A 12,604-nucleotide genomic window follows, 5' to 3' on the forward strand; every position below is an offset into this window, starting at 1 on the left:
GAATTTCCCGCGTTTGTAGTCGTCCGCCTCACGGAACGGGAACGTGTGGACAACGGCAAAAAGAAGTGGGCAGTCGGAAGCCTTTTATTCCGTCATTCTTTGAGACACATCAAGCACACGCCCCGCTAAATATTTTTCGCTCCCGCTGCTGTTGCCTACCGGCCCCGCCGCTGCTGCGATGCTGTGTAGATGTCGCTAGTCACAAAAGATGATTCCGACTCCTCCAGCCAATCAATGACTGCGAAGCCAGCTCCCATTTGTTTGGTGTTCGTGCTGTAGCGTGTGTGTGGTATTTGGCGGTGAGCGTAAACCCTCATGAATGCCCGTGTAACGGGCCGACCGTTGAAATATTGTTTCGTCGATGACCATCGGCAACAAGCGTCGACGCCGTTGCACGCCCTGGCGTGGCGCAAGCGACGCCTCGCGCGGTGAATGAGAAGAACCGGCTTCTCTCGCAAACATAGCCGCCACCGACCGCCGCTCTCCTAACATGGCCGACATGACGGATAACCGGGCAGCAGCGCTCTGGGACACGGCAACACTGCCGGTCGGCCTCTGAAACGTCATTTCTCCGCCGTCTACGCGTAGAAAGTGTGCGGTAAGTGGCCCTTTTCCGCGGCGACCTGCGGGCTTGCGCGGAGATTTCGGTGCCAGCAACGACACACCAGTGATCGAAAGAAGGTAGCGCTGTCCCTCGCAGCGCCGTGCCGGTTCGGACGCGCTACTGGGACGAACATTTTTCGCGGGCGCGTTCCCCGGGGCAGAGCGAACGCCGCGCCTGCGGGCTTGCGACAGCAGCTCCCGCTACGAGCGTGGATCGAGCAGGTGTGTGCGTGTGTTCGAATGCACTGCGGGGACAGGTCTTTGCCGCGTAGACTCCCTCCGGTCGGGGGAAGAAAAAAAAAACGTAAAAAGCACCGAAAGAATAGAAAAAGGAGCGGCGGATGTCGAGCTAGTCGAACGCCGCCGCTTCGCAAAGCGCGCCCAACGCTTAGGCTTAGTGGCTGTGTTTGAAGATTTTCGAAAGGTTTTGCCTTGAGGAGCGCCCAGGAACAAGCCAGCAACGCGTCGCGCCGAGCTGAAGCCTAAACGGCGCAGCGCTCGCAGTTCATGTGTGCATCTGCCGCGGGTCCCGACTTTTGCGTGTTCCGTTACGAGCGTTGCCCTGCTGGCCGAGACCCCCCGCGTTTCGGTGTGCAATGCCCGCGGAAGCGTCTCTTCTCGGCGTTTCCGAACAGTGGGTGATGTTCTTTGCAGCGTTCCTATTACAACTGACGCGCGTCTCAAAGTTGCCGCTTTGGAAAGCGTTCGACGTAGTACGAGGCGTGACTGCTTGCAAAGAGCGTGTCGTCCTTTTAACTGCAGTCATTAACATTCTTCGCAGGCCCTCGGCGCCTTATTGGTCGTGTTGTAAAATATGCTTTTCCCCTTCGCAGGGACCTCGAGCTGTAATCGGTTTGTAAACATGATGATCAGCGACGCGCGTCTGCCGTTATGCTGGTGGCGCGATCCTCTCGCTTTGATGACGCGAGTGTACTGCGTTAGCTGTTACGAGCTAGCAAAAAAGTAGCACTGTTGCTTCTCCCCATCCCTCTCGACCTTTTTTTATTTGCGGCGTTGCAGTGCTTCCGACCTACACGTAATGAGCCGTCTGTGTACTAGTGTATGTAAGCGATACGTCTGGACGCGCGTTTGCGTCTGCTGGTTTAAAATTCCGGGGCTGCATGATAACCGCTAACCTAAATCGCGTTAGTAGCGCGATGGAACGGAACATGTAGCCCCTCTCGGTTGCGGTCGTCTAGGTGAGGTCAAAGCTCACTTGCGGCGCACGCGAAATAAAATAACAAGAAGTAAAAGCGACTTTATCGAAATTGTAAGTCAGACTGGCGTGTAGCCCTTGCATAAAAAGACTGCAACATTGACGCACACGCTCACTATTATGAGGAATTTTTTAAATATTTGTGCAAGTTCTTAGTGCCTGCACTACAAGCATGCTCACTCAATGAAGCAGGTCAGAAAATCTCTCTCTCTCTCAATGTATGTCTCTGTGCTGGTGTTGTTTGCGGCAGGGTGAAGTAATCAGCAAGTGAAACGAAGACAGCATGGAGCCAGCTACAAATGGTTGTAAAGATGGCCCAACTCCACTCCTGGTACAGAACCATTCTGAAGGAACACCTCAGCAGGTCGGTCTCCCAATATCATCACCTCTTGCTTGGCCACCTTAAAAAAAGGGGGGGGGGGGATACATTTTAGCCTAGAACCCCTGTGCTGCAGTATTGTCTGCCACCCGATGACCACTAACCTCCACAAAGTGCTTTTCCTTGTTAAATCCTTTCGCGACCCCTTGTACATCAAATTGCTCATTGCCTTTAGTACTTTTCAATATTTACTTGGAAGTGATTTTTTTGCTCATCCCAGATATGAAGTCAAATGCATGAAGAAGGGTGTGGAGGTGGTTTAATTGTAATCTTGCTGTCTGCCTTCGAGAAAATTGACAGTTGATTTAGACTATGCCATTGTGTAGCCACAAATGACTAAAAACAACTGTGAAGCGAATTTTCATTTGAAGTACTGTGTCGTGATGCAGAAATCTATGATGAAGCATTAAAATGACAACCCAACACGCAGCGTTAAGTCTTGAGATCTCCGTGTTCGGACAAAGGGGATATAAACAAATACACGAGGATGTGGATACTCCGACCACGTACATGGAAATGCTGCTTTAAAACCTGACGCTTAAACTGAAAATTTTATTTTAAATTTTTGTAGCATACCACTCAGTAATATAAACTAACCTGGAAAGCAATTATCTGATCTGTCTTCATGTTGAAAGAGGATATACATTGTGGCTTCATGTTATGTACACTTAGGAGCAAAGGTGTAGAGGCCATAGCATCAGCGAAAAGGGAAAGATTTGTCACTACAGTGTAATGTGAAATTGGGTCAGTACTTTGCAGCTGGTCGCACTTGTAAATATGGGTTGTAACGCATACTCATTTCGTACTGGTGTCCAGGCTACAAAAATTTGTTTCTTTCTGCATCTCCTTTTTTAGGCTTTAGCCCACGACTGTATGTTACCGCCACTTTACAGCTGACCTTTGGAGAAAGCTCATCTGCGGCAGATATGTCACTGTGTGCCTTCTAATATTTGTAAGAACGAGAAGAAAGAGGGTTAACTGAGGGGCGGATTTTATTAACCATGTCATGAGAAGCCAACAAACAAAGACACCATGGAATACATAGGGGAGATTATTTGCACTTACTAATTGAATTAAAGAAATAAGTTAATGCCAATGAAAGTGGATGCAAAAACAACTTGCCGCAGGTGGGGAATGATCCCATGTCTTCGCATTACGCCTGCGATGCTCTAGCCATCTAATAGATCTAATATTTATATAAGTTTGTGCAACCACGCTGTTTAGGTTACACATTATTTGGTTGGAATTGCAGGCATCTTAAATGTTAAGTGTGTGATTGCTTGCGAATTGTTTTGGAGAGAGATGGCACAATAATCGTAAGTGCAGAAAAGTCGGATGATGTTACTAGCAGGGTGTCAGTCAAAATATAAAACCTTGAAAATGAGGAATTTTGTTCAAGTTTGTCAATCCTGAAAAATTCATGAAAAAATGATCAAACACTGTCAGGGAATTAGCACCTAAGCATAGCTCCTCGAAAGAACATTTCTTCAGTATATGTACTAAACATTTGAAAATCCATCCACTTACAGAGCATTTCAAGCAGATTTCGAATATGTCATTAATTTATGCGTAGCTGCTACACTTCTTGAGTTAAGTCCTACACAATGGCAAAATAGTGATTTTGCAGGCACTGTACTGTGTAATAAACTAATGCTCGCTTTGCGCTGTAGCTTATTTAGCTCTTTGTAGACCGCAAACTGCCGATATCTATTCAAACAGTGTGCTCAATTACTGGAATTATAAAAAATGAATTGGGACACTTCAACTAATTTTTTTCATGATCACATGAAAATAACCTTGTAGTGTACACTACAATTGCTTTATAGTAATGAAATTTGGCATACATACTTTTGAAGATATGTACAGTGCTAATATCTACTTGAAATTGCAATATCTCCAAGCAGTAAGTTTCAAAAGTACATGGTTACATTTCAGAGAATTGAGAAAAAGAATTAGTTAAAATGTTCTAATCTTTTTGCGTAGTTTCAGTAATTGTACACACTGTTCGGCTAGATATCGGCACTTTGTTATGGACAAAGAGCTAAACAAGTTACAGCACGATGCTTTCGTGAAAATTTATTACACAAAGTGCCCATAAAGATGACTATATTTTGGCATTGCGCATCACCATAACTCCAAAACTTTAACAGCTACACAAAAAGTAGTGCCACATTTGGAATCTGTATCGAAAACTCTATACTTCACTGAATTTCGAAACCTCTAACACAAGTAATAAAAAAGAAGTTGCCTCGAGGAGTGTCTCCCTTAATACAGTAGGAAAAAACCACAAATAGGTAGGGAAATTTGAAAGTGCCAGCTTAGTAGGCACCCCGTTTGGGTGAAAAATGTTGCTCTAGCATTTTTAAGTACGTTTCTGAGCTGCACAAAGCTATGCACTTTGCATTTGGTATTACCACTGTTGTGTAGGTTGTTCTTGGTACACGATACCTGTTTCATGTATTGTTACACATTGTTTGCTCTAATCCCTAAATACGGTTCCTTTTCCAAAGCCTTACTTGAATGAGTAATGCACCTTTCAGCTTGATAACGTAATTAGAAGTTGCCTTATGACCTGTATGTCATCTTCTGGTGGTTTTATCTCTTCGATGCAGCTTTAATGTGTATACTGGGTTCTGAATTTCGGGAGACATTCGTTAACTTGTGTTCATTGATGTTAGCCTTTCACATTGGGCAGTACATGTATTGTAAAAAAGTCTCAAATACCATTTATGCGGTACATTTTACAGTACATGCGCTCACCGTTTCGGGCCTACTATTCATTGTACGCTCCATTTTCTTGTTCCCTCCATGGGTGCATTAATGAAATCTAACTAATAAATTGTGCATAATTGTTGTGAACAGAATCTATTGTCAATGTGTGCCAGTTCTGGTTGCTGGATGACAAATGTGTTGCTATGAAGACGCCCGTGCCGGCACATTTTGACATACTTTTCGCTGTACCTTTGGTTGTTAGACTTCAAACCTGGAGAAACAACTTGAACTGCCATTGTCCAGGGAGCTTTAGCATGTTTTTAAGCGTTTGTGCAACTTAGTGGAAAAGGATGCTTGGCAATATCTGCAAGCCAAGGCAGGTTCAGTGGCTTAATCTCGCTGTGGAATGCTTGCATTGAAATGACCATGTTGCCGGGCTCTACACTACTTTAGTAGCGGCGTAGTTCCATACAGCACGTAGCATCTATGTTGTTCAAAAAGAGGTTGGTTAGCTAAAGCTAACTAGCTGATGGTAGCTAGTTACGTTGAGCGTGTAGTGCACCATCAAAGAGTGGCTGGTTAGGTAGGGATAGTAAGCTAATGCTACGTCGCTATACTTGCCCTTTTGACAAAGGTAGTGCAGTCATAGCACTCTCACCCTGTCTCCATGCCTTCTGCAGAATAACTACTTCATATTATGCGAATGAAGCAGTTACTGCGTGGACCAATATAACTGGCAGCTCGAGCAGGGGCCAGTTTGTCATGTTTGTTGGAGCAACCATACGCATTATTCAAGAGGCTTATGTAGTGATATATTGTCACTACCACTTGTGGATGTAAAGGTTATGTCAAATTACATACTATTTATTCACCTTGAGGCTGTGCTGTCATGGTCACAAGTGTAACCTGTGCGCAGTGGCCGCTGGTCGCAGAAACATGGCAATCAGCTCGTTTGGTAGTCAATAGGATCATATCTGCTATGCCTACCACATAGTAATGGCATCATATAGTGTGGCATAAACAAGTATGAGACAACATTACATCTATTTGTATGATGCATACCTTCATATGTGGTGCACTATTTTTTGGTTGAAATTACGAGCAGCGAGACAAATTAGTCTTTGTACCATTGCCTGCCATGTGTGAAACGGGCTACTATGGTGTGAACAGTGCCGTTGCATCCTCTGCAGAGAATGTGTGCGGACTGCTAACATTTGCTGCGAGTTTGCGAATACTGTACGTACTGCAGTGGCTCGGTGACTGTGGTGTTCTGCTGTCGAGCGCAAGGTCATGGGAGCAATTCCCGGCTGCAGCCGCCTAGTTCCGACGGGGGCGGAATGCAGAATGGTTGTTTACTTAGATTTAGATGTATTTTGCAGTTGAAATTAATACAGAGCCCTCCCCCACTGTGGCATGTTTCATAGCTCATGGGGGACTTTGGGATGTTGGGAACTCCACTTTGGGAATGCCACAATCTGATGCGATTTGTTAAAACTGCCATTAAAAAAAAAACAATTTCTTAACTTCACTTGCAGGAAAAGAAGTCACCTGAAAAGCATGGCACAAAGGCTGCAGTAACCCAGGATGCACCCGCCGTCACTTCGAGAGCAGCTCGTCATGCTAATGCAAACAGGTCAGCTTCACCAAACACAGTGTTTGCGCTTTCTTTGCTGTCTGGTTTACCGTCAACAGGCATTTGCATTTCAACTCCTTCTAGCATAATGTTCCGCTGCAGTTTCGTTAGTTGGGGCTGCCTTGTATTGAAATGTCCTTTTTTGTTTTCTGAAGTTAATGCTTTTTTTTTTCTTTTTCCCTTTATACATGAGGTAAACAGCACAAGGTAAGAGGATGTAATATGTGGCACTCCAATACATTCTACTTTTGCTGACGATAGCTTATGTCAGACACCTTAGTCTAGACACCAAGTGAAGGTTCAGTAATCATGTTCCTCTTAAAGGCCTGACGTGCTTTGCATTAAGGATATTTGAGGAACACTTGAAACAGGCAGTCCAGAAGCCAACAAGGATGCCATTGTGATGTAGTATGCAACAGCGACGACAACTGAAAGCACTGTCCACTTGCTGCAAACAGTACTTTCAGGACAAGGTGCATTATTCGAATGCTCGGTATGGGTCAGTGTTCATGCTCACCTGCTTTGATTCAGATATCAAATAGGCCTCCTCCCCCCCACCCCCCTCCACACACACACATTCAAATTCCTTTCCTTTGCAGCAAAGCATCCTCGAAAAGCAGCACAGCATCCGCTGCAGCATCTACGGGAAGCAAGGCTGCATCCGCTGCGGCACCAGCTACTGTGGGAAACTCCGAAAGCACCACGCCTTCAGCAGGAAGTCGCCGAACCTCGCGCAACTGCGCCCCTGGTCCCACCGCTGGGGCCTCCGCCACTGCTGGACGGGTGCCAGCAAAACCACCGCCTCGTGAATCCTCTGGCAGGCGAGGGGCCGCAGCTACTGCTTCCAGCACTGTGGAGAGTGCGGCGCCCACCAGCAGCTCTCCGCCTGCGTGAGTGACATTTGCCATTTACAACAACTCTTTTCTTGCTCCATAGCTTCTTGGTTTTCTTACGCTCGTGTTTCAGCGACCGCTCGCACATCCGTACGTTTAGTTTCTTTAGTTTAGCCAGTATTTAGTTTTGGTTTCGTCTCGCGGGCTGGTTCCATTCATGTGCTCCTAAAATCTGATGTCTGTCTGGTTTCTAATCTCTGAAAGGGTCACCGTTAAATGCTCGCTTGTCTGTTGCTCACAGGCGTGTGGTTACATCTGCTCATAGGTGGGCGCTGGTGTATACAAACGATGCCGCCATATACAAATGATGCCGCCATGCCTACATTTCTTTTCATTTTGGTGAAACATTTTGGTGAAAAAAACTTGACCCTCAAAGGGTAAAAAAACAACAACCATGTGGTCAAAATAAATTTGGAGTTCCCCGCTACAGCACGCCTCGTAATCGAATCGTGGTGTTGGCACGTGCAACCTGCTCTTCACCGCAGGGCGGCAAAGGAAGCCGACACCACACCGCCTCCTCGGAGAGCCCGCAAACGCGAAAGTCCGCGGTCGCCAGGCTCCTCGTCCGACACGGCAGGCGGTAGTGGGTCGGGGCGGGCGAGCAAGCGTATGCGGCTACAGTACCAGCCCTTCCAGTCGCCGGGTGTGCTGCCCACACTTGTGCTGCGCACCAGCTCTCCCAAGGCGCCCCAGCAGGAGGACAAGGTGGTGGTATTCCAGAAGGGCGAGTTCCTGGCCGTGCGCAACGAGACCGGTGAGTGGGAGGAAATGGCAACGGGGGGGGGGGGGGGGGGGGGGGCTGCGTGGGGTCCTCGATCCACTGAACTGCGGGAAAAACGCAACCTTAAATGTGCATTCATAGAATGACACGAGTGCACGCTTGCAGCTGGTTGCAAGCGTGCACCCGTGACGTCTGTTCAAGTTGTGGTGTTGCCAAAACAACTGGCAAGGAGGCATGACCGACTGTGCGGCTTCCGAGACATATAACCTCATAATTTAGTAAATTATTAACCACTTCTGGGACTTGGACGTGCTGGGATTGGCCACACGTTTCTGGTAGAAGAGGGCACATATCTACTTTTTCGAATATGAATAGTAAGTATATTGAATATTGAATAGTCAAATCCAGATGCATATATTTACAGCAGGAATGATCCTTCGGTATAGTTAGGTACCATGGTTTTACTGGCAAGTGAAAAGAAAGAAGCAAATTATAATCAGTTTTATCCACGTAAGCTAAATAAATGGTTAAAAAAAATCAAGATCTTTTTGAAAGAAAAAGAAAAAGTTGCTGAAGGCGTGGTATACACAGAGAGAGAAGGGCCCGTTGCAAGGGAAAGAACACTGGTTGTAATGTAAAAGATGAAACTGCTACATCACTAGGCTGCAAGAAACGCTAAATGGCAGACTACAAGCAAAAATAACCTGTTGCCATGTTGGCTTCGGCCGCAAAACCTAAACAAAGCTTGCATTACCATTTTTATTTCTACATTGCTTCGAAAACTTTTGTCATCGTTTCACTTTTGATAACTTGATACATTGTTTAGCAGAGAAAGTAACCCGACTTTAACAGTTAGTTATTGCAAAATATTTGCTTAGTTGCTATATTCAAAAATACCGAATAGTTCATCTTCAAATAAGAATATTTAGTGTGTAATATTCGGTGCGTATTCGAAACTTAGAATATTCGCCCACCACTACTTTCTGTTAAAAACTGCCAAGGATTAGCCCAGCTCGTCACCGGTACTTTATCACTAAGTGCCGGGTGAGTCTTCGAATTTTCTGCTTTAGAAATTACTCACATGTGCCACAGTGGCCAGTTAAGTGTTTGTGGGGACAAATGGCGCTTGCTAAAATGCCACTTGTAAAACGTCTGATCTCTTTGTAGCTGCTATAGCAATTTGAGTTCGCGCCTCGGTATAATGAATTATTAGATGTGTTGAAGTCAACCTAAGAAGTTCCTTGCTGATATCAGTCTGCAGAATGTGCTTATAACAAATGTCGAACCTAAGGAAGGTAGTTTCGTGTCAGGTGCGACTTCTTTGTGATGAGGTTTGATTCTGCCTAGTGTTTGCACTGGTTTGTGATGCCTTTTGTCTGAAGCCTCTTGTGTGTCATATGTCTAATAATAATAATAACAATAAAAAAAACTGAAAAGGCTTCACAAGAAGGTGCAAAGGTCTGTACCGAAACATCAGAGGCCGCAACTGTAATTCACTGAGCACATGCTAGATTGCACCCCCAATACCGTGCCACAGCAAGTACAAGACAATTCACGAAGAGCATGTATGAGTTGGCAGTAGAACCTATCGCGATTCCCTTATGTCAGTTTCGCTGTGAAGAGCTTTTATATTTTTTAAAACTGCTTAGTACTAATTTTGAAACCTTTGACTTGAGGAATGTATGAGGGTGACAAGCAGGGCTTCACTTGCTCCTTGCCCGTTGTGCGCCTTCTGCTGGTGATGATGGTAATGCAGGAATGTCTTGTTCTGTTGTAGGGAGCTTCTATGTATGCCGCACTGCACAAAACGTCTACAAGAGCAGCAAGCGCTTCAAGATCCAGTGGCTGAACAATGACAGCGAGCCAGATATTTACGCTCCTGACTTTTACGATAACACGGGTGAGTCGCTGTCATTTTGGTTTTCCCGTCTTTCTTCGGTTTAAAACATCTGCAGAAACCAAGAAATTGCGAGGTGCCAGACTGTAGCTGAGTGGGTTTCTAAGTCCACACGTTCTGTGTGTGAGGGAGCCTGAAATGTATAGCATGTTCCATGTTTGCTTCTTCTAGCTCAAATTTTAAGAAGAAAAAAACTGTATGCTCGTCTATTTTCAGCTCAGATTTTAAGGAAGAAACTGTCTAGAGCATATGGCTCCGTTCGGCCTGTTCACTTATATTATCTAAGAAAGCAGACATTATATTTACCCAGATAAGTAAAGAAGCCCTTAATTGTAACACTACTCCAATTTTCATATTTAGAATTTAGAAAGAAACCTGAAAATGTTCAAGTGAATATACAGTTGAATGAACATGGATGCAAAGAAGCAAGTTTAAAATCTTGCTTTTTTTGCATATATTGGCATGCATACTAATAAATACCATATTTACCCAAATCTAACGCACCTTTTTTTCTCCTGCACGTTACGATCTGATATGCAACCTAAGCCTCGTATGAGGCGTTGGCAACAGCGTATCAGAGCTGTAAGAAGCGGCGTCATCACCATCACAACATGGCAACAGAGCACATTTTCGTGGAGGTTGTTGTGGGTTCACTTTGTGCTCTACTACGATTGGAGTGGTATTCTCGCTCAGTCACTTTCGGTGATACTTCGGTGCGACGAAGCACCAGATGCCTTACTGTTTCTGGTGCTGTTCCAAGCTCACTTTCTCTTGGCCACATTCTTTGTCAAGTCTGATGCAAAGTACCATATTTATTCGATTCTAAGGCGCCCTCAATTGTAAAGTGCACTCGCTGAGACCTTAAAAAAGGAAAGTTCTTTGCAGTACCTTGCACCTCATTCTTTCATACAGAAATACAACTTTCTCTCATTTAGAAAAACAAAAGTTTACTCTCAGTACACTAAAGTTGTGATTAATAAGAGAAGTCGGTTTCACCCAAAAGGCAAAGCATCAATTGCGATTGCAAATTAGTGGACAGCTATACGAAGTAAGGATACAAGTTTTATTGTCCGTATAAACTTGTAAACATTCGCTTACTAATGCGGCCACAAGCAAACACGAACACGCCTCACTCAATGACCATGAAAACTCGCTATCAAAATGCTGGAGTGAGGAAGTATCAGGCCATTTTGAAGCGCTATCAGGATCGAGTGAATTGACCTTCATGCTGCCCAGACACGTAGACTGTCCTCTCCTGTTTGCGCCAGCCCTGCACGCAAGTTTCGGGAACTCCAAATGTCGATGATGCAGCTCAATTTCCGTTCGCCTCTGCGCACATGATCACATTCCTTTTAATTGCGTCCTCATTATGAACTCGGCGCATCTTCTCATTGGCGCATCTCGGCGAACTCGGCGCATCTTCTCATCGCATGTCTTCGCAGTCGGCACTTCCATGCTCACAGAGCAAACGCAGGAAACGGGAAGGCTGATGGTGGACTAACCTAAGCACATATACTACAGCACATGGAGGAAGCTATGGCAGCTAGGCTCGAAACACACACGAGGCGGCCATTTTGAAGCGCCGATGGAGATATGGTAACGCAGATTTAGGCCCGCACTCGATTCTAATGCGCATGCAATTTTTAGGCCCGTTCTATCGGAAAGAAAGTGCGGGTTAGATTCGAGTAAGTAGGCTAATGTGAAATCTTGCAAAAGTGATAGTAGTATCTCTAAATGTGAGTAGTATCTCTAAAAGTGATCGCTGGAGGATACCGCCTCTGTGAACTTCGTATTTGTGGCCAATGTAATGCAAGTAACGATAAAAATGCACCTCTTTCATGAATGCTCAAATAAAAGAAAAATTCTGTGAACGTTAATTCTGCACATCTTGCTTTTTTATGTTTGCAAACATAAGAATGCTGTCTTTTAATTCTATAATCCAGGGGCATATTACATTCAGTTGCACTTGTATTATGTTACTTTTCTCCCATGAAAATTAGGTGCAGGCTTGTATCAGGTAAATACGGTGTTAGATATAATAAATGTACTTTCATGTTGAATACAACTTTGTTATAATGAGCTTTGACTATATACAGTTGCGGACAAGTTTTTCGAAGTCCAAGAATTTGGACTTGATGGATATGCTGGACTTAATAATAATTGCACCGTTAGGGTTCCCATAGAGCTAATGCATTTTCGCGACCGATTTTTTGAACAAATTTAGGGCCCAATGTTCGGTTTTCCGGACTATATCGCTCATTCTGAGCCACACTACCCAATCTTGAGAGCCGCCGTGTCGTATTTCCTGCTCGCTTGGCTACTGCTCTGTTCTGTAGCCTTCAAGATTGGGAGGCGTGCGCGCAACATCCTCCCGTCTTGGAGGTTATGCTCACTCTTCCTTGGCTGACAAAACGCTCCAGGGGATGGCACAATATTTAAAAATGTTTTTCGGTTAGCGCTAGCGTTGCGATCGCCTAATGGTGGGACCCCTCCCCCCCTTTTTTTAAGGTTTTGGTTGCTTTTTGCATATGGTGTGTGAACTGAGCAGGT

The 12,604-nt window shown here is 45.0% G+C and overlaps 1 protein-coding gene across 5 annotated transcripts in view; it reads left to right on the forward strand.

The window, feature by feature from the left end:
* The first annotated feature begins 241 nt into the window (after nucleotides 1-241).
* Nucleotides 242-12,604, forward strand: part of LOC139047780 (poly [ADP-ribose] polymerase tankyrase-like) — a 110,029-nt gene continuing 97,666 nt past the window's right edge. For 3 of the 5 annotated variants that reach the window (XM_070521849.1, XM_070521852.1, XM_070521853.1), the window contains exons 1-6: nucleotides 242-598; nucleotides 2,070-2,183; nucleotides 6,446-6,543; nucleotides 7,143-7,433; nucleotides 7,922-8,190; nucleotides 9,935-10,057. In XM_070521849.1, the coding sequence (XP_070377950.1) occupies nucleotides 2,103-2,183; nucleotides 6,446-6,543; nucleotides 7,143-7,433; nucleotides 7,922-8,190; nucleotides 9,935-10,057 (862 nt within the window). In that variant the 5' untranslated portion in view covers nucleotides 242-598; nucleotides 2,070-2,102. Of the gene's footprint in view, nucleotides 599-1,027; nucleotides 1,238-1,343; nucleotides 1,456-2,069; nucleotides 2,184-6,445; nucleotides 6,544-7,142; nucleotides 7,434-7,921; nucleotides 8,191-9,934; nucleotides 10,058-12,604 lie in introns of those variants that run through there. The other 2 variants (XM_070521850.1, XM_070521851.1) reach the window with 2 other exon arrangements.

The sequence above is a fragment of the Dermacentor albipictus genome, chromosome 7 (assembly GCF_038994185.2).
Source record: "Dermacentor albipictus isolate Rhodes 1998 colony chromosome 7, USDA_Dalb.pri_finalv2, whole genome shotgun sequence".
NCBI lineage: Eukaryota > Metazoa > Arthropoda > Arachnida > Ixodida > Ixodidae > Dermacentor > Dermacentor albipictus.